General features: G+C 36.4%; 2 protein-coding genes and 1 long non-coding RNA gene across 3 annotated transcripts in view; 1 reads left to right on the top strand and 2 right to left on the bottom strand.

The window, feature by feature from the left end:
• The window catches only part of LOC105487850 (adhesion G protein-coupled receptor A3), a 131,773-nt gene that overhangs the window by 9,911 nt on the left and 94,966 nt on the right, over positions 1 to 26,896 (bottom strand). The window contains exons 12-16 of the mRNA XM_011751479.3: positions 24,157 to 24,360; positions 16,580 to 16,793; positions 16,161 to 16,369; positions 5,674 to 5,798; positions 4,412 to 4,535 (exon numbers count right to left, since the gene is read on the bottom strand). Coding sequence (XP_011749781.2) covers positions 4,412 to 4,535; positions 5,674 to 5,798; positions 16,161 to 16,369; positions 16,580 to 16,793; positions 24,157 to 24,360 — 876 coding nt within the window. The remainder of the gene's footprint in view (positions 1 to 4,411; positions 4,536 to 5,673; positions 5,799 to 16,160; positions 16,370 to 16,579; positions 16,794 to 24,156; positions 24,361 to 26,896) is intronic.
• Positions 3,362 to 13,111, top strand: LOC139362449 (uncharacterized). The gene is made up of 3 exons (XR_011621430.1): positions 3,362 to 3,502; positions 3,883 to 3,967; positions 12,991 to 13,111. It is a non-coding gene; the product is annotated as an uncharacterized lncRNA (long non-coding RNA).
• LOC139362447 (putative uncharacterized protein encoded by LINC00596) lies at positions 5,806 to 16,150 on the bottom strand. Its single transcript, XM_071093799.1, has 2 exons — positions 14,893 to 16,150; positions 5,806 to 14,188 (listed from the first exon to the last, which is right to left on the bottom strand). Exons 1-2 carry the CDS (start codon positions 14,950 to 14,952, stop codon positions 14,048 to 14,050), a joined length of 201 nt encoding a protein of 66 aa, XP_070949900.1. The 5' UTR covers positions 14,953 to 16,150; the 3' UTR covers positions 5,806 to 14,047.

The raw sequence follows: 26,896 nt of genomic DNA, 5'->3' as shown, positions 1-26,896 counted from the left end.
GACAAAGTGAAGCAAGGAATGTCTGAGTCAGAAACATAAGAATGATGCTATGTCTTTCATCGAAGGGAAACACATTATAAACACAGAAGAGAATGACAGGGAAACGTCTAGACTTGCCTTTCCCTTTTCTTTTGTAAACCTTTAATGGCACTTGTTCTTGAAGCCTTAAAAACTCACTGCAATTCCTTTTTCCATTTAGAAACAATAGAAAATTCCACTCAGGACAATGAAAGGCAGTCATCTTTACAACGGCCTCTTTCCATTCATTTCCTTAGTGAAATAAATTTATGTATCTGCTTCATGAAATCAATGAATACTTTTAGATACAATGAAGACCTTTATCGCCAATGTGTGCTGAGTACTCTTCTAACAGAGTCAAAATGGCTCCAGGATTGAATGCGTTCTAATGTGCAAACAGAGGCTTCTTTTTGTTCATTCACCCAGTAAACATTTGCTCACCTACTATGGGTCAGGCCTTGTGCTGGTCCCTGGATAAGCACCAGTGAACCAACTACTGTAATTCTTACGCTTATAGAGCTTGGAGTCCAGGGAGAGCTTACAGGTCAGAGATAGTAAATAGGAAATCATAAAGTTTCATAGGCAGCATGGAATTTTAGTAAGGACCTGATATGGTTTAGTTGTGTCCCCACCCAAATCTTGAAGTGTAGCTCCCATAATTCTCATCTGTCGTGGGAGGGACTGGGTAGGAAGTAACTGAATCACGAGTGTGGGTCTTTCCCGAGCTGTTCTTGCGATAGTGAATAACTTTCACAAGATCTGATGGTTTTACAAAGGGGAGTTCCCCTGCACATGCTCTCTCTTGCCTGCTGCCACAAAAGACATGAGTTTGCTCTTCCTTTGCCTGCCACCATGATTGTGAGGTCTCCTCAGCCATGTGGAACTGTGGGTCAATTAAACCTCATTCCTTTTATCAACTATCCAGTCTCAGGTATGTCTTTATTAGCAGCGTGAAAACAGAATAATACAGGTACAGGGACAGAATCTCTGAAACAGTAATGATAAAGTGAGACCTGCAAGGTAACTGGGAGTCAGCCACATGACTGAGAACACAGAGGAGCTATCTTCTAAACATGGATGGAGTTGATCTGAGACCCATCATCTGACTTCTTGTAGGCAGTTTGTTTACAGATGTGTAGTAATAGCCTCAAACAAAAATATATCACACAGATGAGAGGTAATTTCATCAACAACACTAACATAATAGTGGTAACAGGTAACACTTATTGAACAGTTAGTATATGCCTGGTACTCTTGAGATGCATGAGTCATTTAATCCTCTCAACGATTCTTACATACACACAATTTCAAACTGGATCACAGATATGCAATATTGGATTAATCATAAGCCACAGTATCATGACAGTCTAATGGGTGGGCCCAGCACAACCTGCCTGTATTTAATTAGTTATTATTAACAGTATAAGTACCTAAGAATCTACCAGCAAGACACAAGGTAGGACCCTGTCAATAACCTGTATCTAATCATATGACCCCCTCATCAGAGGTAACTATCCCCCTGTTATATCCTCTGTATCATCACCCTACATCCTCTGTTCATCACTCCCTTGCTTTCTGTTTTATAGTTTTATTGCACCTATTTTTTGTTAAAAGTGAGCTGTTTATTTTAGTGATTTTTACCTTTATTTAAAAAAAAAACATGGTGAATGTTAATTTATAGGACTTACTTTTCACCTCTTCACTTAAAACTAATTTGTGCTACTCTGCATTGCTATAATTCATTGCTTCTGACTCTGGTATAATACCATAGGGTTTGTTTGTTCACTCTCTCTGTGTTGGGTATTTGGGTTGCTTCCAGGTTTTTGATATTGTGTATAGTGCTGCAATGAATATTCATATCCATGCTCATACTCATGTGCACACAGGCAAGGTTACTCTCTGAGTACAGGAGTGGGTCTGCTGGGTTCCAGGGTACATGAACACATAATTATAGAAGGCAGTGCCTCCCAGGGGACGTCCACTTACATTCCCACCAACTATGTAAAAGGATCCTGTGGGTCCACATGTTCATCAAGACTTGGCACTGTCAGGCTTAATTTTTGCTGATGGAAAAGGCATAAAATGGTAACCGTCTTCATTGGCATCTCCATGACCCCCATATGCTGTTGAACATTTCTGCACACATGTGCGGGACCTGTGTGTTCGCCCTTCTACGACATGCTTGTCCATTCTCCTGCTACTTTTTCTTCTGACTTGTTGTGGTGTTCTCACTGACTATAGTTACTGATATATTATTTACTCGAATGCTGTTAGTTGTATGGATTGTAAATAGATTCCTCCAATTTGTAACTTTTCAGCTTTTTTAAGGACTCTAGATAAACACAAGTTCTTATTTTTAGTCAAAATTACTTTTTTTCTAGTGAATGCCTTTTACTGTCTTATTGGCCTACCTTATCTTAAGGTCTCCAACTTTTTTTTAAAGGATTTTAGGATTTTGGCTTGGATATGTAAGTCTTTAAACCACCTGGAGTTGACTTTTTTTTAATGTGGCATGAGATATGGACCCAGTTTAATCTTTTTCCAAATGGATTTTCTCCAGCTCCATTTACTGAATGGTGGTCTCTCTTCCCCAGCTGACAAGGCACGTCCCTTCTGCTGTATGTCAAAGTTCCCGCGGGTCTGCCTCTGGACTCTATTCTATCCCATTGGCCAATTTATCTCTGCCTACCGCTAATACCACACTGGTTTCATTTCCATAGCCTCATAAACCCTGATGACTAGAAGACAGTCTTCCGGCTCTGCTCCTCTTTTTCATTAGTGTCTTGTCTTTCTTTGGCCATTTATTTTCACATAAATTTAAAAATCATCTTACTGAGTTTCATAAAAAATTCTACAGATTAATCTTAAAAGGAATTGCCATATCGCTGATATTACGTCTTCCTATCCTTTGACCTATTGTATCTTTCCATTTATTTAGGTCTTCTTTCATACATATTTTAATTTTACCCATAAATCTTTAACATCTTTCATTAGTTCTAGGTACTTGATAGTCTTTGACACTATGTAAATGCTACCTTCTCATTATGTTTTCTCATAGTTATATTTCTGCATACTAGCAGTCGCTCTTTGCTAATCTTTCCTATTAATTCTAATAATTTGTGTAAATTACTTTAGTTTTTTAACATAAATAATCACATCATCCAACAACTTATCATTCCTAATTTATAGGTGAGAAAACTGAGACACAGAAGGATTACACATTAAAATCAACATCTCCAAGAGACACCTGCACTCTTGCGTTCCCTGAAGCATTAATCACAGTAGCCAAGAGACAGAAACAACTTGTATGTCCATCAACAACAAACAGATAAAAAAATGTGGTCTCTGCATACAATGGAATATTATTCGGCCATAAAAAAGAGGAAAATCGTATTCACCAACATAGATGAACCTTAAAACAGTATGCTAAATGAAACAAGTCAGTCAAAGAAGGACAAATACTGCATGATTCCACTTATATGAGGTATCTGAAGTAGTCAAACTCATAGAAGAGAATGGTGATTGCCATAAGATTGGGGAAGAAGAAAAAAGGGGTGGTTGTTCAATGCATACCGAGTTTCAATCATACACGATGATTGTGCTTACAGGTGACAATACTGTACTGTACAGTAATAATTTGTTTACAGACATCACATGTTATGTATTTTTTTAATTACACTTTTAAAAGAAAAAAAAAAAAGGTTAAACAGATCACCCATAGTAACACAGTCGATAAATGGTAAACTGAAATCCAAATCCAGGCAGCCTGAATTTTCAATTACTACGTTATACTTCTTGCTATCATGCATGTGAAAAACAATATACAAACACAGAAATAAAATTTTACATATTTTCTATTCATAGATCGAAGAATTTCCATTTTTATATTTATGCTGCAAGAAAACTGTTCATTAAGGCTACATATGTAATAACTTATTGGAAACTAAGAGTAAGATATTTTTTAATTCTTCATATTTACCTAACCTAGTGTCATTTTTATATCTTTATGATTAACTCTTTTTCTAATTGTTACATTTTCGTCAACACATAAAATCATTTTTAAAGTATTATCAGAAAATGTCACTTCTTTTTCAGCCAAAGTCAGAATTTCATACATTTTTAAAATAAATAATAGGCATTGTAATAACAGCCATAACGTGTAACACTAAATTCCCAATGATAAAGGGATGAGCTGTTTAAGTTATATATTCAGTTGCAAAATGGTAATTTAAAACAGGGAAGTATACTGGCAAATTATTTGTGATAGACATTAAATTTAACTTTAATCAGCTAAAGAAAAGGTGTTAAAGAATGTTATTTTCTTTTTATAGTTAATGAAAGTATTTTCTAATACCAGTAATTTTTTCCATTTCGGTTTTTCACTCTGACTTACTGCTTGGCAGACGCTGGCATTCCTGGTCTGGGTTATTCCTCCCACAAAGACCACACAGGTTAGGAAAATATGAAAGCACAAGTTCACAAGCATGTGCCAGCTCTTGAGGCTGATTCTAATCAAACTGTTTAAAAAAGAGAGAAAATATTAATATTCAGGCTAGTACATATGAAGGAGAAAACTATGATGTTCATCTTAAGTTAATTCCAACTTCATCAAAGGCAAAAGTTAAATATTTGATATTTAAACACTTTATTTCACAAATATATACTACCAGACACACACACACACACACACACACACACGCACAGATCTGAGAAATCATTTAACCTGAACTAGTTTCTTAACATTTAACTTTACGCACTTAAAAACAAAAAGCCATTTATAGAACCACTGCACCCACTAAATGCTAAAGAAATTCTCCACAATAAGAAATGCATGAGCTTTTGTTACTATGATGTCTTAAGATGACTGGATTACCTGCTTGGCTACCTAGAGATTTCTGCAACATGCCAACGGGTCTTTTTTTGACCCACTGGCATGGGTCTAAATACTCAATGCATTTCCTCCTGGACTTTCATAATAAAATGCTGAAGTCTTTCTTTTTTATATATATCAAAATCTCCTTTTGTTTCTTAACTAAATGTCAAGAAATGCCATACACTTCTAGCTTAAACAGGAAAATACATTCTAGCAAAACATTTTGGAAGGTGAATATCTGCTTAGCAAATCCTTTTAGTTCATTATTTCCTACCACAAAATAAAAGTTTCTATAGCTTTGCCTCCAATGAACAAAAAACATATCCCAAGCTTAAATGCCACAAACTTTCTTAAAAATGCCATCTATAAAATAAAGAATATTATAATCGGCAAAAACTCATAAAATAATAGTAATAATACAGTCTGATACTTAGAGGTACCCCTTTAGGTAATTCTGCAGATAAGAAACTTCTGCCTCACTTTACATCCTATTGCCCCGTGACCCACCGCACAGTCTGCAATACATATTTCCCATATTGTTTTCTAGATACAAACCCAGCAAACTGACTGGATGCTGTAAAAACTGAATTTATCATCTCAAATACTAATTATTTATGTCTCTAATGGCACGAAATGAATAAGGCATGTATATATTCTAAAGTAATCATCCTTACTTTGGAAATACAGGATGATAACAAACTCAATTTTATTCTAATTAAATGTGAAATAAAGTCCTTCAAATCAAAGTCCGCAGATCCATTTTGTCGAGATGTATTTCTTACCTGTGATGGTATATGTAACTGACAATGACGGCTAAGAGACATAAGAGGAGAATGATAGCAGTAGTATAAACCACAGGATGCAGGAGGCTGGCCGCCTGGGTGTATAGTTCAGATCCTGTCAAATCCTGAGGGCAAAAAGAAAAATTCATTCTAGCAGCACTTCTCTCCACATTTAACTGCTGAGATTTTTTTGAGTGACAAAAACACATCAATAAACAAAAACTCTGGCCCTTATGTCTCTTTATTTTATTCAGACTAATGTTTCACGCTATTTTCCTAACACTTTGCCTTCCTAACTTCTGTTGTGTTAACTGCTTACGGCATACCCTCGTTTTACACTGGACCACCTACTTTATAAATTGAAATGTTGACTCTGCTATGAGGGTAAAAGAGAAATCAGTCCCCTACATTTGGGCAATTCAGAAAGCATAACCAGACTTCATCCTTTTCAATGCCCTTTAAGCCCAGTTATCACTCTGCATATTCACTAGCTGATCAGACACAATGAGAGCAGTATCTCTGAGGCTACAAACCCCAAAGACACCTCTCTATCCGTGGTCAAGTTCAACTTCAAGTTCCCCAAATACAAATGGACCAAACACTGCAAAGGGCATTGGAGACATAACGATAAGACATGGTTCCTGTCCCTGAAGAGGTGAAAAATCACAGGGGTCTACAATCGGATCGTAACAATGTTTGAAGAAGATAAGTAAAGCACAATTATGGCAGCAAAGAGGAAGAGCCCTGTAAGAGCTCAAAAATCAATAAATGGCCGAACACAGTGGCTCGCGCCTGTAATCCCAGCACTGTAGGAGGCTGAGGTGGGTAGAAGGCTTGAGCTCAGGAGTTCGAGACCATCCTGGGCAACACCGGGAGATCGCATCTCTACAAAATACATATTTTTAAAAATTAGCCAGGCCTAGTGGTGTGCGCATATAGTCCCAGCTACTCGGTAGGCTGAGGTGGGAGGATCACTTGAGCCCAGGAGGTCAAGGCTGCAGTGAGCCAAGACAGCACCAATGCACTCCAGCCTGGGCCACACAGTGAAACCCTTTCTCCAAAAAAAAAAATTTAAAAAAATAAATAAGCAATAACAGCACATCACTTATAGAACATTTACAGGCATTGACTGTGAACAATCCAAGCACTGACTGTGTCCAGCACCATAACTGTAGGAGGAAGTATGTTATTAGCCCCATTTCATATGTTAAAAAACTGGGGCACAGAAAAGTTACGTGCCTTAAGGATTAGATTCAAAGGAGCTTGGCTGCCAGGTCCTTGCTCCCAAACACAATGCAGACACTGCCTCTCTGAAATGCAACAATTGAAATCTTAATGCTACTCTCTTATAAAGAACAAAGCAAGTTGGAAAGACACCTCCATCCTGGCCACCATGCCAGATAACTGGGGTTGTAAGAGTCAAAGCTGTAGGTTGACCAGATCCCTTCACTAAATTCTCTTTCTGCACTGACTCTTAAAGCTAAAAAGTGACTACTGAATAGTGGAAGGAACCCACAGTGGATAAAACTCCAATTGGGAAGCTCTTATTAATAAAATATCTGAAACAAAAAAAGCTAGATTTAAAAAAAAGGGAAGCAAATAAGTGACAACCAGACAAGGAAATGGAAGATGACCTCAATAGAGCAGGAAGGGAAGGGGCAAATTTTCCCAGGGAAGAATCAGAAGTTCACAATCTACAATTACAGATCTAAAAAGATGGTATCAGGATGCCTAACAAACCCCTCACCTTATCAACTGCTGAACAGTTAATGACAAAAATCACAGTAAGAGGGAGGCAGAGATGAGAACACAGGAAACTGAATTCCAGCTAGACTACTCAACTATACTACGATGAGCCTCCAACTTACAATTCACCCATTTACTTGACAAATACTGAGTGTCCACCATGGCCAGGCACAGTGCCAAATAATGGATATACAGGGATAGACACAAGACAGCTCCAGCCCTTGGAGGCCCTGCAGTCTGTAAATTAAGTACACAAAAGGGAAAAGACCAGAGAAAAGCCTATTAGGACCAATTCTGAGTAATCTGCCTTTGTGAGATGCCCATAACACTAGCCTGTAATCATGGCCTCAAAATAGTTGCATTCTGTTAAAAGTCCAGAATATCAGCAAGGAAATTCAAAGAAATGTTGGAATAATGAAAAACAGTTAGATGCTAGTGAGAATAGACATATTTTCCTCCAATTTCAATGAAAAGCTTCTATTCCAGTACAGAACTAATAACTGAGGATAAACTTTCAATATCTAGTTTAGCTTCTCATCTCCTTTTGTGCACTGCCTGCTTTAGATTACTGCAGGAAATGTTCAGTAACACGCTGCCACTTACCAGCTACAAGACTTGGGGCAATTACCTCATTATAAAACGGAGACTCCTCTAATCATCTCAAGGGGGCTGGAGAAGGGGTAGAAGAAAGGCGGTAAAAGTGCCTTCCATAGTCCTTGGCAGAGAGTAACTATATGGGGAGCTGGATATCATCGAAAAAACCATTCGACTAAGAGCCAATTTAGTTCTCAAAATATACTCTATATGGCATTCAAGTTTAAAAGAAATCTGTTATTTTTGGCCAGGCACAGTGACTCAGGCCTATAATTTCAGAGTTTTGAGGGGCCCAAGGCAGGCGGATTGCTTGAGGCCAGGAGCTTGAAACCAGCCTGAGCAACATAGTAAGATCCCACTTCCCCAAAAAAATAAAAACAAAAACATTAACTGGGCATGTTGGCACGCGCCTGTAACCCCAGCTACTTGGGAGGCTGAGGTGGGAAGATCACTTGAGCCAGGGAGTTTGAGGCTGCAGTGAGCTGAGACTGCGCCACTGCACTCCAGCCTGGGCGACAGAGGGAGACCCTGTTTCTAAAAATAATTAACAATAAAATTAAAATAAAAAGAAATTGCTATTTTTCAAAAGTCAAACTAATGTGACACAGAATGAAAAAGAAACTAGATGTTGAAACAGAAGGCAACAATGACCGAACAAAGGCATGAGTACCTCTGTCACTGGTCATACAGGGCACTGCTTCCACAGGGGCATTTTTTTCTCAACATGTTTTTGTTGATACATAATAATTGTATATATTTATGGCATACATGTAATATTTTGGTCTATACATATAATGTGTAATGACCAAATCAAATTGGGAAATATGAAATATGCAATAAATATGCAATAGATTATTGATAACTATAGTCACCCTGCCATGTTATCAAACACCAGAATTTATTCCTTTTATCTGTACTTTGGTACTCATTAACCAACCTTACTTCACCCCCTCTTCCTAGACCCTTCCCTTCCCAGCCTCTGGTATTTTCCATTCTCCTTTCTAGCTCCATAAGATCAACTTTTTCAGCCCCCACATATGAGTGAAAACATGCACTATTTGTCATTCTGTACCTGGCTTACTTCACTTAATGAAATAACTTCCAGGCTCATCCATGTTGCTGCAAATGACAAGATTTCATCCTTTTTTATGACTGAGTAGTACTCCTCAGTGTATATATACCACATTTTCTTTACCCATTCCTCTGTTGATGGACTGATGGACACTTAGGTTGACTGTATATCTTGGCTATCATGAATAGTGCTGCAGTAAATGTGAGCACAAGTATCTCTTCAATACCCTGATTTCCTTCCTTTTGAATATATACTCAGCAGGGAAATTGCTGGATCATACGGTGGCTCTATTTTAGTTTTTTAAGAAACTTACAAACTATTTTCTATAATTGTTGCACTCATTTACATTCCCATCAACAATGTATAAGAGATCTCTTCTCCACATTGTGTTATTTTTTGTCTTTTTGACACAAACCATTTAACTGGGGTAAGATATCTTATTGTGGTTTTGATTTGTATTTTCCTGATGACTAGCAATGGTGAAATTTTTTCATACACCTGTTGGTCATCTATATGTCTTCTTTTCAGGATATCTAGTCTGATCGTTTGCCCATTTCTTAAATCAAAAAATTTTTGTATGTTGAGTTGTTTCAGTTCCTTATTATGCTGTTATTAATCCCACAAGAGCATTTTTGACTTGCCCAAATGCAAACAGGTTTCCTGCTGAAGAATGAACCTAAGGAAAAGTATAGTATAAAGGGCCAGACAGTAAATATTATAGACTTTGGGGGCCAAGAGGCAAATCCAAGCTATTATGCAGGTAGTATTAACCACGTAAAACAGAACTACTGAAAAATTTAAAAGCTATTATTAGCTTTCCCACCTTTAAAAAAATCTGGCTAGATTGGACAATCCAAAAGAATATAAAAATATTTATGGCAATTGAGAATTTTAGAATACCAGGACAGTAAACAAGTTAAAGCTCTACAATGAGAGAGAGAAAGCAGAAACCTGAATCAAATTATTTTCAATTATGGTAGTAAATAAATACAAGCTTTACGATAACAACAAAAACATTACTAAACACACTATATAAAAATGGTAGTATGAGACACCTTTGAGTAGAAAAAGTAAAACTGTTGCTCACATTTGCAACACAGTAATAAATAAAATGGAAAACCACTCTGCCCTCCGGCACCCACATGACCAGAGTCCATCACTAAACATAATCTTAGTTACTCTTCTACTCGGTACAAACTTTAATAACTAAGCCAGGAAGTGAAAAATAAAGTTCTCCACAGAAGTTAGCTGAATGAATGCAGAGAAATTAAACATCAAAAGTGCGTTAAAAATCACAAAGATGATCATTACTAAGGACTCAAATCAAAGGAAAAAGTTTTTAAAACTGTTTACTTGACAGAGATTCATATATTTACAATTGTTACTTCAGTCCTGAGAATTATTGAATATAAAATCAGTGGAAGTTTTCCATAATTATCACTGTATCAATAAGAATAATTAAAATAAGCAATTGTCTAAATTCACCAGGATCTGAACAACGGAAAGGAATCCAAAGAAAATGTATCAGGGCATCCTGTGTGTCAGGGTATAAAGCATTATAATAAGAGTTTACCATTAAAATTTTAAAATAGATCTGAAATCAGAAATGTAAAAAAACAAATAAAAATTTAAAAAGAGGACTATGACTTACATCTATGTTGCTTTTTCCCACTAAGGAACAAAGAATACAAATTTAAAGATTTTATTCCCCCTACCTCACATCATCAACAAAAAATCAATTCCAGTCAAATTATGGAACTAAATATAAAAGGTAAAACATATTAAAGCTTCTTGAAGAAAACAAAAAAGATCTTCATAATCTTGGGGTACAAAAAGATTTCTTAAACAGCATTAACTAAAACAACAACACAACGATGAAGAAACTGTACTTCAGAAAAATTAAGAAACTCTCTTCATAAAAAAACAATATTGAGGAAAAAAAGGCATGAACTGGGAGAAGATATACGCAACACATAAATCCAACAAGGAGCTCACATTCAGAAGCCATATTAAGAAGTACTATAAATAATTAAAAAAATGAAAGATAAAATTAAAAATAGGCAAGACTTGAGCAAGGAACGTCAGGAAAAGGGGATACCCAAACTGCCAATATAAAGCTAAAGAAGTGCTCAACATCAATAGTGCCCAGAGAAATGCAAATTAAAACTAGAATGATATATCACAATACTAGAAGACTAAAACTGAAGATTGACAATTCCCAGCATGGCAAAAATGTAGGGCACCTGGAACTCTCATTACCATTGAGACCACAAACCAATATAACAACTTTGGTCAACTGCATGGATTTAGCTACTTAAAGCTAAACACATGGAAAGCCTACAACCCAGCAATTTCACTCCTGAGTGTACATGTCCATCATAAAACATATACATGAGTACTCACAGCAGCTTTTTCTTGACACCCAAAACCTAGAAACAGAAATGGCTATCAATGATAAAATGAACAAACTTTGGCATATTGATACAATGGACTACTACACAGCAATGGGAAAGAATAAACTGCTGCTAAATGCAAAAATGAAGATAAATCCCATCCCTGTAATGATAAGAAAGAAACCAGACACAAGCATACATACTACACAACTAAAGTCTAAAAACAGGCCAAACTTATCTACAGTGAGAGACATCAAAAGGGTGATATCTGGAGATGGTGGCAGGAACTGACTAGAGAAAAGCACAGGAGCACTGTCCAGCACTCTAGTACAAATCTTGTTCTTATACATTCTTTTGTAAAAATATAACCAATATTTGTGCACTTTGCTAAATACCTCAATTTAATGAAAAAGGAAACCCAGTTGGTCCCTTTGATTATCAATTCCACTTCAGAGAATTTGTCCCACAGATGCTCAACTAAATGTGTGAAACGACACTGTACAAACCACTAGAAACAAACACAATGGAGAAATATCTAAATAAATTATGGTAGAAACATAATATTCAGAAATAAGAGAGAATGAGGAAACTTATATATTGATTTGAGAGGATTTCAGAAAGGAGACTTAGCAGAGGGATTATTAACACAGATTCCAAAATGAGACTGTGAATTCAAATCCCATTACCAACACTAGCTTTGTGAGCATGGCATTTAACCTCTCTGTGCCTCAGTTTCCACATTTGTACAATGGGGGTGACGACAGTACTTATACCTCATGAGGCTGTCATAAGAGCTGAGTAACTGAATGTATATAAAGACATCAGAAGACTGGCTGACACATCAGTACTTAATAAAGATTGGTCACCACTACCACCATCATCATCCTCTTCTTTAAGATACATCATCACCATCATAGTTAAGATATGTTGCTCTATAGAAAAAAGCATGGTTTAGGACAGTGTATGTAGCATGCAACCTTTGTGCAAAAATGCAACAAAAATAGGAACATATATTCATTTTTGTTTCCATAAACACGAGGGTCTCCTTAACAATATGTGAGAAACAAATAGTAGTTACTTATCAATGTGATGTGAGAGATGGGGAGGACTTCCAGCTTTCACTGTATGTTAATGTGTAGAAATAAATAAAACATTACATCCACGTGATTATAGTACTTCTTTTAAAACTATTTAAACAAAAACATCACTAGTATCTCTGTTCAATTACAAAATAAATGATATCAAAGTTGCTTTGAATGCCATTCTAATCTATAAAATGACATATTAAGATGGTATTCAGCATGTTTTATATAAACAAATGTAAAAGCATCCTAGAAAAATGAATGAATGCTCTCTAGTTTCATATTTTTAGCTGAACACAATAACAAAAAAGGAATCAATGTATATAAATTACCTTATCTTCATCACTAGTGATTAAAGTATTAAGTACTACATAGTTTGAACCTAATCATTACCCCACTTTCTATTCAGTTTTCTTTGTTTTTCCTACAGACACCAGCTCCTGTGAATCTTCCTGCCCCACCTGGCTATTTCAGATCATATCATTCAAGCAAACCTAATTTCTGCTTAATTTTTTTTTCTGGTTCCCAGTGAGACCTTAGTAAACTCAGACTTATGAACAAGTATATTATTCATGTCTCATTTTTTCAAAATTTAAAACTCTTAAAATCAGATAAAGGAAAGTTTTATGGACTATATCCCAAGACAGGAATTTAGACTTACCATATAAAATGATATATTAAGATGGTATTCAAGAAAAATAGGATTTTATCAATTTTTAAAAGCTTAATATAAGGAAAAAAGATAATGCTTTCTAATTTGCTTTCTGATTTCTAAAAGCTATTTCTTCAATCCTAAACGTAACTTTAACTACTTAAAAGTGTGTATAATTTCATTAACTTTTTCTTTATGTTTTATTAGCAACTCCCATGCAGTAACTTTAATTTTGTCAACAATTTCAAATACATTTTTCTTTGCTGCCCCTAGATGGCACAGTTACATTTAAGAAAAGGAAGAAGTCTTTGAAAATAAATAGAAAAAAAATCTGAGTACTACCGTATTTTAGCTTTAAAGAATTGTGTATTACATTTTTTAAGAGATTAAAAGTCTGAAAGATAAAAGAATAGCTTATTCCTTCCATAAAAAGGATTATACTAATTTAAATAGTTTAGAAGAACAGCTAGGAAGTTCAAAAATAGATGCTTTAAACTGGTATTAGATTAAATAAAAATAAAAGTTTCACAGGGTGCAATATTATAGCGAAGGCTTATAAAATGCATTTTTGTGTATGTTTTGTGTTTCATCTATTTTGCTCAATTTTTTCTTAACTATTATATAAATTTCTGACAATGCTGAATATTATTTCTCCTCAGTACCTCACAGTTTATTTTATACTCAAAATCTGAATGAGAAAATACTTTCAAAATGGAAGAGAAAATACCACATACTTTAACACTTCATGCATTAATTCCAGAGGTGACAGTGGCTCATGCCTATAATCCCAGCACTTTGTGAGCTTGAGGCAGGTGGATCACTTGAGTCCAGGAGATCAAGAGCAGCCCAGGCAACACGGTGACACCCTGTCTCTACTAAAAATACAAAAACTAGCCAGGTACTGTGGTGCATGCCTATAATCCCAGCTATTCAAGAGGCTGAGGTAAGAGAATCTCCTGACCCTGGCAGGTAGAGGCTTCAGTGAGGCGAGACTGCATCACTGTACTCCAGCCTGGGCAACCGGAGTGAGACTCTGTCTCAAAAACATAAAAAATAAATAAAAGGTGACTACACAATAATAAAATGTGAACTTACAGAAACCAGATTCAGGCTGACAGAAATCAAGACATCTTCCATTTAGAAAGAGAATCAGAATCATAAACTGTCAACACTAAAGTTAATCCTAATTGAATAAAGGGCCTATACAAATATAGCCAAGTCTAACCAGCGTAGAATTCACCCACTGTCAGCTGGGCCAGATAACATATATGCTTAAGTATGTTGCTTACACTTGTATAAAATGCTCAATTATGTCACTGTAAAGATAATCCCTTTACCCTGATAAATAACCTATTCACCTTTCTGCTTGCTTGACCAGTGTACCAGGTAAGATATAAGTTGAATTGAAAAAACAAAAACAAAAACAAAACAAAAAACAAGAGCCAAAGAAAATTATTTATAGGCCGGGCGCGGTGGCTCAAGCCTGTAATCCCAGCACTTTGGGAGGCCGAGACGGGCGGATCATGAGGTCAGGAGATCGAGACCATCCTGGCTAACCCAGTGAAAATCCGCCTCTACTTAAAAATACAAAAAATTAGCCAGGCGTGGTGGCGGGCACCTGTAGTCCCAGCTACTGGGGAGGCTGAGGCAGGAGAATGGTGTGAACCTGGGAGGCGGAGCTTGCAGTGAGCTGAGATCCGGCCACTGCACTCCAGCCTGGGCGACACAGCGAGACTCCATCTCAAAAAAAAAAAAAAGAAAGAAAATTATTTATAATTCACACTTACTTCAAGATCATTTCTAGTGCTAAACACTATTTTTTAAAGAAAGAAAAATTCATGAAATGTACAATATATCATGTTTCAAGGTATTTAGCACTTTGATAAAACATTTTCTAGAAAACAGATTTACAGCTGGGAATCAGAAATAACGTAGAAGTTCCTCACACCCAGAGTAACCTCAAACCATTCCTGGGAAATGTCTTTCACATGCATTAGTAATTCCTTCCACTATACTCTAAATATACTCCATGATGTCAGTATTTATAATAATTACCATACAAAATAAGAACTAGCATGGTTTATTTCATAATTATCTGCTCAGGAGTCAGATTCATTTAAAGACCTCATTAATAAAAACACTTGCTCTTGTACATTAATAATTGTTATTTTACTCCCAAAAAATTACAGGTTGAGAATCCCTAACCCAAGAATCCTAAATCCAAAATGTTCCAAAATCTAAAACTTTTTAAGAAAATGCTCCTTGGAGGATTTCAGATTTTTGAATTAGGAATGGTGAACTGGTAAGTCTAATGCAAATATTCCAAAATCGGAAAAAATCCGAAATCCAAAACATTTTTGGTCCCAAGCATTTCAGATAAGAGATAAGACTTAACTTGTAATAAGCGCTAACAATGGCAAGTAACAGAAAACAACACTAGACTGATTGGCATTAAAACTGAAAAGACATTCTTTGTGTCGATACTGTCACTTGCAATGACAAAAATGAAATTATCACGATTAATTCTCAATTCAAATAGAGTCTAACAATTACAACATGTAGTGGGAAACAGTGCTAGATTGCAAAGTAGGAAAATGTTCTTTCACTGCTCACTGTGTATCCTTCAGCAAACAAAATCACTCCTTCTGGGCAGAGGGAATCTGACCATATAAACAGTCTCTCCAAGTTTTAAGGTCAAAGATTAGCTGAACTGATTGACTTATAAAGTTGATTTAAAATTCCTATATACCAAATTCAATCCCATATATTTCACTTGGTAGTAACTTAATTTCCCTTTAAAATCAGAATTAGAACACGTATCATCTCATATAATCAAAGGAAGCAAATTATGTTAAAAATTAAAAAAAAAAAAACACTTCATTTGAGCTTAATTATTCATAGGAAAAATTTAGAATTGTGTTTATGCATAAAGTTAACAACTGCCATACCATTAAAACTGCATAGTTACTAAGGGAGTAGCACTGAATTGTAGTGATATTTTCATCTGAATAGAGTATATGGCACCCATCTGACTTCCAGCCTCCTTGTCCGTTCAGCAAATCAAAATCCCACCGGGCTGCAACAGCATCTGCTCCATGTGCAATTCGACGCAGCGTCACATTAACAGGGATGTGGTGGGTATCTACATTCACACCATCTGGAGAAAATGGAAAATAAAAGTATTTCTGAAACAAACTTCATAAACAATTATAAATGTCAACTTAAACAGTAATGGGTACTCCGCAAGATCTTTTTTCGCTAGTGACTCATTAAAACGAGAAAACACTAAAATAAGCATTTTAAGGAACAGTCAACTGTAAGGCCTTATTGTCCACTGACTACAGGAGAACATATGCCACATACAAACCTATTTTGGTGAGAATCACAGGGGTAACTACAGTGCGTCGTTTTCCGTCATCAGCCAAATTTGTTGAATTTCCAGTGGCTGGAAAAAGCTTTCCATTGCGGAATGCAATGAGTTGAAGCTTGTAAAGAGAGTCATCAGTTGGTCTGAGTTCTCTTTTTTGCTTTGGTGAGAAAAGGGAAGGAGGAAGCTGAATAGAAGCCTCCACAATAGTATTCTGAAAAAAACAAAAAATATATATATATAAAAGCTCACTATATTAGTACATATAAACCAGAAAAAATATGTCAGATAGTTACAAAAGTGGTCTAATTAGGTTGGCTTCATTTTTTTAATTGTATATACAAAATTTAATAGTTAAAAAAATCATCAGTCAAGTGAAATGTCAACACCACATAACAACATAGATTAAAAGAAGTATAAAATAGAAATGCAAACTCTAAAGAGTTAAATAAGTAAACAAGAAAAGTGTTTCAAATTACAATGTTAATTTTCCCATGATATTATATGTTGAAGTAGATGGCATTAAACAGATCAAGATCTCGATCACGCTGTATCAATTTTACAATGATAAAATATGATAAAGAAGCACAAATGTAGCATATCACAAATGTGAGTATAATTAATTTGGGCTTATGGAACTTTAAGGTGATTTATGATTAATTCAAACTATCATACAACAAAAGAATGAAATTATACAAACATAATAGAGGTTTAGATTCAGTACACTTAGCAGAAATTTCCTTGAGACTAGGAAACACATTTAGAAAAAAAAAATAATAACACATAGGAACAACTGAAAATGCTGATGACTGAATGTTTTTCAGTTTCTTTATTGAAGATTTTTAAATAATAAATAATTCAGCATTCAGTAAAAAAAATCTATATACCAAAGAAGTGAACAATTAACCATCTAAAAACATTCCATAGTTGAAGAATTTATTACACAACCTTTCTCTTGGCCTCTAACCTCTCTTCTTCCAATTCCATATTCACCAGAATTTCCCCTTAAGAAACAAATCATGTTATTCCAGTTTAAATAACACCTTAGTTCTGCAATGTTTAAATAATACTAAGCCCAAATCCTAAGTTTACCATATAATTTGACGAAAATCTATTGCTCAGATGTATCCCCTGAATACTCCTATAGCACAACCTAAAATACAGCTAAACTGGGTTATCAATTTAAGTTATCCTATATTCTTTTTATGCCACCATGCTCGCTGCACAGGCCAGCATCTGTACCTGAAATGCTCCGCTATTCTTTTGTCTCGCAAACTTTTAAATTGGTGTAATGGAAAGTGGATTAGAATGAAAAAGGTTGGCAGCCGGGGGAAGACTTTATACAGAGTCCTTGAAATAAGGCTTTTTTGGACAGTTAATTACATGTCCTCAGTATACTGCGTCTCCAGATTAGCTGCTCCCTCTTCTAGATTCACACAATACTCTGCACACGTTAGTCATAACGCACACTTGGAGCTCCATGGTGTGGCTCACTGTCTGCTCCTCGAACTAGAGTATGAGGATTTGGGGTACAGTCAATCTCATTTACTTTCTGAAACCTTTTGTTAACAGTTCCTAGCACTTGCATTTGATCAAAATAGCTGTTTATGAAATGAACAATGTCTGTATGACATGTTTATTTTAAAAACAATTCTACTTAACCAAATGATTGACTTTAGAATTAACAATGTTAGATCACAGCAGATACCCATAAATATCTTTTCAATGTATTTTAGAAGTTTGAATCTTACTTTTAAATTGAAGATGCCAAGAAAATATTTAGTAGAAATGTTTGAGAAAATGCATGAAAAGGTTCCCACTATTCTCACTCACAAATATAATCTAAAGTGAAAAAAAGTTTATTATAAATTTATTCACTAATCTAGATTTCTATTAAGTACACAGATTTCTCCTAAGTACATAATGACACAGGCAGAGAGAAAATAGATTAGTTAAAAGTTCAAAGTCCTGATAAAGTATTACATAATGCACATTTATTAAAATTCAAATACTATAAAATTCATAAAATAATATTGTTATACACACAAAATGACTTGAAAACAAAGTGTAGCTCTTTGGGGAAGTATTAGTAATGATAAATAAAATTGATTTAAAAGAAGTCATTTAAATTTTTTAAAAGGAAGTCGAAATAGGGAATAACATCTATGCTTTCTAGAAGTTAAAAAAGGTCTCTTACACAAGTTTAAATCTGTAAAACCAATTAAAAAAAAAACCATGTACAGAAAAATACAAGGAGTATGGACATATTACTGGGTGACCAGAGCTATATACTCATGATTGTTACATATTTAAGGCTTCTAAAATATCCTTTCAAGTTCAATACAAACATTACTAAATAACTACAGGTTCCCTGGGATGTAGAGAGGTAGCCTAGGGGTGCCGATAAGGCAAACTTCAGCCGTATCAATAATGTCTAGATTTTTATAGTAACAATGGAATGAATACTTGTGTATTTAATTTCTTTAAAAGAAATGTTGATCAGTATTTACAGAAAGGTTGTAAATCTATTAGTCACTGCAAAACACTTACTTAATTTGGTGCATTTATCATGATTATACCTTCTTCCACCTGGCCTGAGGGTGGCGAGCACAAAGTTTGTAAGTTCATTTAACCATATATTTATTTTTAAATGTATGGATTACAGCAAGGGAAACAGAGAACAAACACACAAACAAGAGGTAATAAAGTAGAAAAATCCCTCTTAAGATCCTTTGGGAAAAACAAGTTTTCGGTTTCCAATATTTATTATTGAAAAATCATATACCATGGAGAGAACATGGGATCTGAAAGAAGAAAGGATTTGGGTTCCAGCCTCACCATTTAGCAGCTGGTTAACACTGCACAATTTTGTTTAACCTGAGTCTGTAAAACACAGCTAATGATCTTTCTAACAAATGGTTGTGAAGACCAGATGGGATCATGGCCATGACAAGCACAAAAGGCTAGGGAACTCTAGGGAGCTGTCGGTGGTATATTTTTACCACTGTTACTGCAGCACCGTGGAAGATGGTTATCTGGGGACTGGGGGAGAGGAAATGCCTTGACTAAATTGCCAAGAATAATCTAGAACGTCATCATGTTTTGACTTCTACCATGCAGTTTCAGGGTTCATTTTAACACTAAAAACTGATGAAATATGAACACACATGAAATGACTGTTACCACACAGCTGCTTTTCTTTTTTTTTTATTTTTTGCTAAATTTATTTATTTTACTATTTACAATGACATTAAGCTAAAAGGAAAACGATAAGCGTAATGGAGGTTAATTCAAATCCTTTTCACTAGATTTTAACATCTTTCCTTATCAAAAAATCTGGACTTCCTCCACTATGTAGTTGATAAAATTTTCAGAAATCTTTATGGATTAAAATCTACAGAATTCTAACATGAAAATCAGAATGAGCCAAAGAAACATCTGATTCAAAACAATAAAATACTAATTTATTTACGTTTTCTTGACCACTTACTTGACTTTAAACAGACAGATACTATAACATAGCCTAATAACTTTCTTGTGTATAATTATTAACTGCATACCACCTTTTGATTTTCTCACTGCTGAAGATTAACAGCAATTACATTTGACTTTAGAATTAATTTTTTTAACTGACTTTCTTTGCTAATTAAGTTTGGCTGTTAATTTTATTCAATATTTATTGAATGTTTAGTTATTCTGGGCTTGGAACTATGCAGAGCCTGAAGACATACAATGTAATAAATAAGCTGTGGTCCCTGTCCCCCAGAATTCATAGTCTAACAAAGGAGAGGTAACAACAGCAACAAAACAATAAGAGCTAATACTTACTGAGTGCTTACTCTGTGCCAGGCACTGCGGTGAATGTCTACTTATCTACCTCATTTAACCCTCTCAACAACCCTTCGAATTAAGTACCATTTCATGATCTGCATAACAGCCGAGAAACTGACATTCAGAAAGGTTAAGGTAGTTTGCCCATGTTTGCACAGCTGTTAAGTTGGGGAGAGAACCTGAACCCAGACTGTCTGGCTGCAGAGAGACCACAATCTTAGTCATCGTATCATATGGCCTCTCACTGCAGCTCGCTCCACCACTGTATCACCGTATAATTATTCTGAAGAATGAACATAGCACAATGGCATTAACAGGCAATGGTTAATTCTGTCTGAAGAAGAGAAGGAAGAATCCAAAGGCAGTTTTAGAGGGAGAGTAGCAGGAATTTTACCAAGCGGGGACGGATTGGAAAAGAGCAAAAATGAAGGCACGAAGCAGGAAGATGCATAATGACTAGCCTGAAAAATTCAAGAGACTTCAGCTGGACTGAAGCTCTAGATGTCTGGGATGTGTAAAGAAAAACTGATTTCTAAATTCTAATCAGGTAAAGTATAAAGAACTAATTATTTCTCCTTTTTGGCTACAATACAGCTGAACTCAAAACACCAGCTAATTTCCAAAGCCCTTAGTAAAAGTAAAGTAGTTTACTGAAAACAGATACCATTTTGTGATGCTAACATATCTGAATTACGGTAACCACAGTGAAAGGAAACATTTCATTGAGAAAAAAAATTAGAAGAGATTTGATTGATGCTGTCAGTAAGACGCAAGTTGGCAACTCTGTCACCAACTAGTGACCAACTGAAGCCAGGTAAGAAGTCACTGATGACTCCAGCACTAGGCCCACCCTCAGGCAACCAATAAACCCATCTTGGTTCCCAGGCTCCCACCTGCAACAGGTAATGAGAGATGAACAAGGCATTATGGGAAAAACGAGGAAGAAAAATAAAGGAGACAAGGGTGGGTGGGAGTGGAGAACTGGATGAGATTAGGCAAAATTTCTTGGAGTGACATTTCTGCTGGGTGTTATCACCAAGGAGCTGGGAAGGGAGGGGAGGAGTAGGGATTGAGTAGAAGAATTGGCACAAGCCTGCTTGTGAATGACCAGGTGGTAGGGAGAGGAACCAAGGAAAGTTTGCTGTTGCTGGATAAAAGGGAGAGGTGGGAAGTACTGTGGGGAGAGAGGGAAGATGTCAAATGATAAAGCTACTCAACAGCCTCTGGAGAGACATGAGACATTTATGAAGGGGTGTACAAGGTCAATTTCCATTTGGGGAGGATCCAGGTAGAATGCTCACAACAACCTGAAATGGCACAGGCACTGACAATCAGAACAGCCTGCAAAGAAGGGAAGGCTCCCAGAGGCCTCCTGTTCTGCAGGCATCAGGCCTTCAGGTGTGAAATGGTGAAAAGAGAGGTCTGGGTGTTGGTCTCAACAGAAGGACCAGGAGGGCTGAGGAAGCACTCAGCTATTTGCTAAATAGTAAGGAAGTATTTCAATATTTTACTAAGTGGCATTGTTGTACTGAAACATGTTAGCCAAATGTCAGCCCTAGGCAGACCAATCTGTGAGAGAAAGGTGAATTTTTAAGGGACAGCCTAGAGACAGAGACTAACCAGGAAGTTACCATGGTGTGGGCAATACAGGATGGAAGTCTGAAGCAGTCTGAGGAGGGAGTATAGCGGGAAGGATGGAGATTCTGAAATATGCAGGAAGCAAATCAAGGAGGCACCTACTGCTAAGTAATGACTGCCTCTTTATGGGTTTAACTTCACATAGCAGCACATGCTCCCCATTTAAAGGCAGTGCAATCAGTTTTTGGATGTTCAGGTTTTCTAGTTAGTATATTCAAGGGATTTAAAAAAAAAAAAAAAAAAGGATGCAAAGAAAAACCAAACATTGCCGTAGTATAAAATGTAAAATGTAAAGAGAGTTTTCTGTTCAAGTGCTAAAGCTTAAGCACGTTTTAAGCCGTTAATATTAGAATTTTTAACTAATTTTGTGTCATGAGGGATGTGTTCCTTTTTTATCCAGTTTAATCGTGTCCACCTATGAAGCATGAATAATAGTGTAGTGTGTCCTTGCTCTCTGGTTACAGGATGATCTTAAAAGCCGAGACGGGCGGATCACGAGGTCAGGAGATCGCGACCATCCTGGCTAACACGGTGAAACCCCGTCTCTACTAAAAATACAAAAAACTAGCCGGGCGAGGTGGCGGGCGCCTGTAGTCCCAGCTACTCGGAGGCTGAGGCAGGAGAATGGCGTGAACCCGGGAGGCGGAGCTTGCAGTGAGCTGAGATCCGGTCACTGCACTCCAGCCTGGGCGGCAGAGCGAGACTCCGTCTCAAAAAAAAAAAAAAAAAAAAAAAAAGGATAGAATAGCATGAAATTGACAAATCTGAGTGTCCATCTAAAGCTTTCTACTTTAGCAAGTAGAAACTCTCCTTACCCAGAGGGATACGTTGTGAAATTGATGCAGTGTAGGGTTTCATCATTTTTAATCCCTTTCTACCAACTGTGATCATCTAAGACAGAAGTGTTCATCAATTTTAAGTTTTCCTCAAAAAACACACCTTTCTCTCATGGGCTTCTCTGTGTTGCTGTTTCTAGGCTTTCATAGTATGTTTGTGGTTTGTGTTTTGTTTTGTTTTTCCTAATATAAGACACAATAAGGAAAGCTGAGCAGGTCCAAAGGAGTGTGGCACAGTGCATCAAATACTCCCTTAGCACCAATATTAACAGGCAAATCTTGCCAATTTTCCTCTGAGTATAGGGTATCAAGTAAATATATTATTATCAGACATTTTGACCTAGTTGAGATTTTCTTGGGCAGTTGGGATTTTCTAAATTTAGCAAATTGGCTCTCTTTAATGGTGGTCACCAAGAAAAAGTATAGAAAAATACACTAATTCGTTCATTCATTCAATATTTATTGAGTGCTCACACTAAACCGGAACACCTGACACCTGTTGGATCAGTTATTATGCAGCCATTAAAATGACCGGAATATTGTTTGTGATATTATTCAGGGACAAGACAGAAATAAGGTACTGTGAGATTGAAAACCCCAGAGAATACAATTACACATGCTCACAGAAAGGTAAGTGAAAAAAATTAAGTTCCATTAGGATGCTGGAGTTGTGCCTCCTCTATTTGCTTCAATATGGTGTAGTCAAATATATCTAAACCCCCAATTTTAAAAATCAGCAAAAATGCTTTCATTTTGCTTGCTTCAATGAAACTTTTTTAAAAAGATATATGACATATTTGTATTTTCTGCCAAAAACTTTTGATATACAGCTTGCCTGATTAAACGCCTGGCCTCGGGGTTGACTTCTCCACTAGGCTTGGCAGGCACAGGGCCAAAGGTTCATGATACTTTTAGGGGCCCATGAAAACATATTGTTGTCTTAAAATCAGGAGCGAAAAAAAATAAACTTATAAGTTGAATAAAATATTTTAATATGCAATAGGATATCTGCATTTATACCACTGCAGTTACAAAATGTAATTTTTGATATTTTTATGGAGGGAGAGGGAATCAAAGGCCAAAACGCCTACGCCCATGGAAGTCGTAATGCAGTTCTTCCTGGTTAGAGTTTTCTTTAAAATAATAGAAAAAGCAATAATACCTACCTCCCTGCAAAAAAATCTTCTAATAAGGTTATTTTGCAAAGCAGAACATTCGGAGCACTCTACTTTAACTGTAAATAGTCTTAAATGATTGCAGAAGGTAACATACCTTTAGTGCCAGACTCGAAAATGTATTTGAAACATTGCACTTAAAGCTCAGCTGCTTATCCAGGTTTCCGTCTGGATCCCGCCTCCCATAATCCGAAAGTCCTGTACGATCAGAGGCTGCCACTTTCTGGAACACGGTACAGGTCATCCCCGTGAAGCCAGTAGCCTTGATGACATAAGCTTCCAGAGCAATATTGGGTGAATACTTCAAAAGTCAATCAAACAGGAGTTATGAATGATTTATAGCACAAAGGAAAAGCACTTTCAAAGACTTTTCAAACACAAAACACTATGCATTAGCCAAACCAGAAAGCCCAGGTTCTTCCTAAACAAAATCACTGTGTAGGTAACTGGCAGGAAAAAAAAAAAAAAAAAAGACCTTGGAATGAAAAGGATGTCCTAAAATGAAAAGGAGACCAAACAAGAGGAAAAGAAGTCATGAAGTACGGAAGATCAGGTCTAAGAAGTCAATTAAAAATAATTTAAGGAGCACTTTGAAGGAAACGACAAGCTAAAAATGGAAGCATCCTGAAAAAAAAAATGCAGCTAGAGAAATCAGTGGACCCTCTAAATGCTCATCTTACAGGAAGGATGAGAGCTAAATATTAGAGATTGGGAAAAGCACTCGACACATCTGGCCATATTCACTTTTTCCTTTTACAGGAAAATCATTAACTCTTTGCATTAAGTTTCACCGATAAAAGCTTTACACAGACTCTCTCCAAAGCTGTTTCTTCAGAAAAGGAAGAGAGATCTGTTAGTTTAAATAGTAGGAAATGAACAGATTTAAAAAGCAAATTAGCCTTGTCAACATGGTGAAACTCCATCTCTACTAAAAATACAAAAAATTAGCTGGGCGTAGTGACACATGCCTGTAGTTCTAGCTACTCAGGAGGCTGCGGGAAGAGAATTGCTTGAACTTGGGAGGCAGAGTTTGCAGTTAGCCGAGATTGTGCCACTGCGCTCCAGCCTGGACAGCAGAGCAAGACTCAGTCTCCAAAAAAAAAAGCAAATTAGGTCGGAAAAATCATCTGAAAAATATGGCACCTAACCTAGAGTTGTAAAGGAATTCAGGAATAAGAATGAACCAAGGGGAACCACCAAAACATACGACCTGTCGATACAGACAGCCACCAGGCCCACTCGCCGGAGGACAGAGTGGGCGTGAGAAGTGACAAGGAGCCACACCTTCACATCCAGCAGGGTGACAGGATTCAGTGATTTAGTGTAAATTCTAAGGACAACATGGCATCTCCCTCCTTTAAGGATGATTAAGTATATGCCTATCCCACAGGCAAGGCACCATTCTAAGTACCACATATAGATGTCTTTTTCTTTAAAGCATGAAACTTTGGTGCACGATGCTTACAATCTATTAATTGTAATCTAATAATAATCTATAAATTTAAAAATATAAAAAATAAAGTAGAATTTGGAAAGTTCTATGCATGTGACAGAAAATAATTAGTGGTTCCCAAACTTTTCAAGCATAAAGAATCTTTGTATTAGTGTTTGCCTCACAATGTAAACATAGTGAAAAGTCTTAATTCAACTTATTTGTTAATCATGTGTATTCCAATTTTTTACTAGTCAAAGACACATGTAAACCACCACCAGACCTTCTGACAAGCAGCAGTCATCATGCCCAACACATGAAACCTTGGTTGAAAGAAAGAAATCTGTCATTTTGAGGCACCTGTGAAGCCGTATCATTTTACTTATTATAAGTAGATGTATCATCTCCTGGAACTTTGTTTACACGTTGAGATGGTATGCAAATTCCTACTATGACCTTTATTGTACCCTTGGGTTCCCAGAAAAACTAATGCAGTTCAGAGAAAGGGGGAGAAGTTCTTCCAGCTGATTAATAAGGATGGTTAAAGGATGAGATTTAAAATGGATCTAAATGGCCGAGGTGGACATAAATATGACAAGCTAGTCTCAACTGAGGTCATGAATCTGAGAGGGAAACTCCACTGATTTACGTTACAAAAACAGTGACCCAGCCGGGCGCGGTGGCTCACACCTGTAATCCCAGCATTTCCGGGAGGCCGAGGCGGGTGGATAGCTTGACGTCAGGAGTTCAAGATCAGCCTGGCCAACATAATGAAACCCCGTCTCTACTAAAAATACAAAAATTAGCCAGACATAGTGGTGCTCGCCTGTAATCCCAGCTATTTGGGAGACTGAGGCATGATAACTGCTTGAACATGGGAGGCAGAGGCTGCACTGAGCCAACATCCCACCACTGCCCTCCAGCCCGGGTGACAGAGCAAGGCTCCATCACCAAAAATAAAAATATTTAAAAAAAAAAAAAAAAAAAGCAATAAAAAACAAAGACAGTAGCCATGCTGAGGCTCCATTTTATTTATTATTCAGAAAAAATAACAAAACTTAATTGAGCAAAGGGAGCAATAAAACATGGTAACATCAAAAAAAGGTCTCAGAAATCAACAGGAAAATAAGTAATCTTGAACTGTGTAAAATCACAGGAGGAAGTGTAGAATATTCTACACTACGTCAGCCCACTAAAATAATTAGGAAATGAAAATCAAGGACCAGATCAAAGGGAATATCACATTATTTACTGTATTCACCACCTTTTTAGGACGAAAAAGTAAGTAGTATATAAAGAAATTTACAACAGTTCAATTTAGCATAAGTAATGCTTAATACTATGTAACTGAGTGATCATTATTTATTAATAACTCATTACCCCAAGAGTGGGATTGACTGAAAAT

This window comes from Macaca nemestrina, chromosome 3 (assembly GCF_043159975.1).
Source record: "Macaca nemestrina isolate mMacNem1 chromosome 3, mMacNem.hap1, whole genome shotgun sequence".
NCBI lineage: Eukaryota > Metazoa > Chordata > Mammalia > Primates > Cercopithecidae > Macaca > Macaca nemestrina.
The sequence above is the reverse complement of the archived record's forward strand: the minus strand, read 5'-3'. Positions and strand labels throughout refer to the sequence as shown.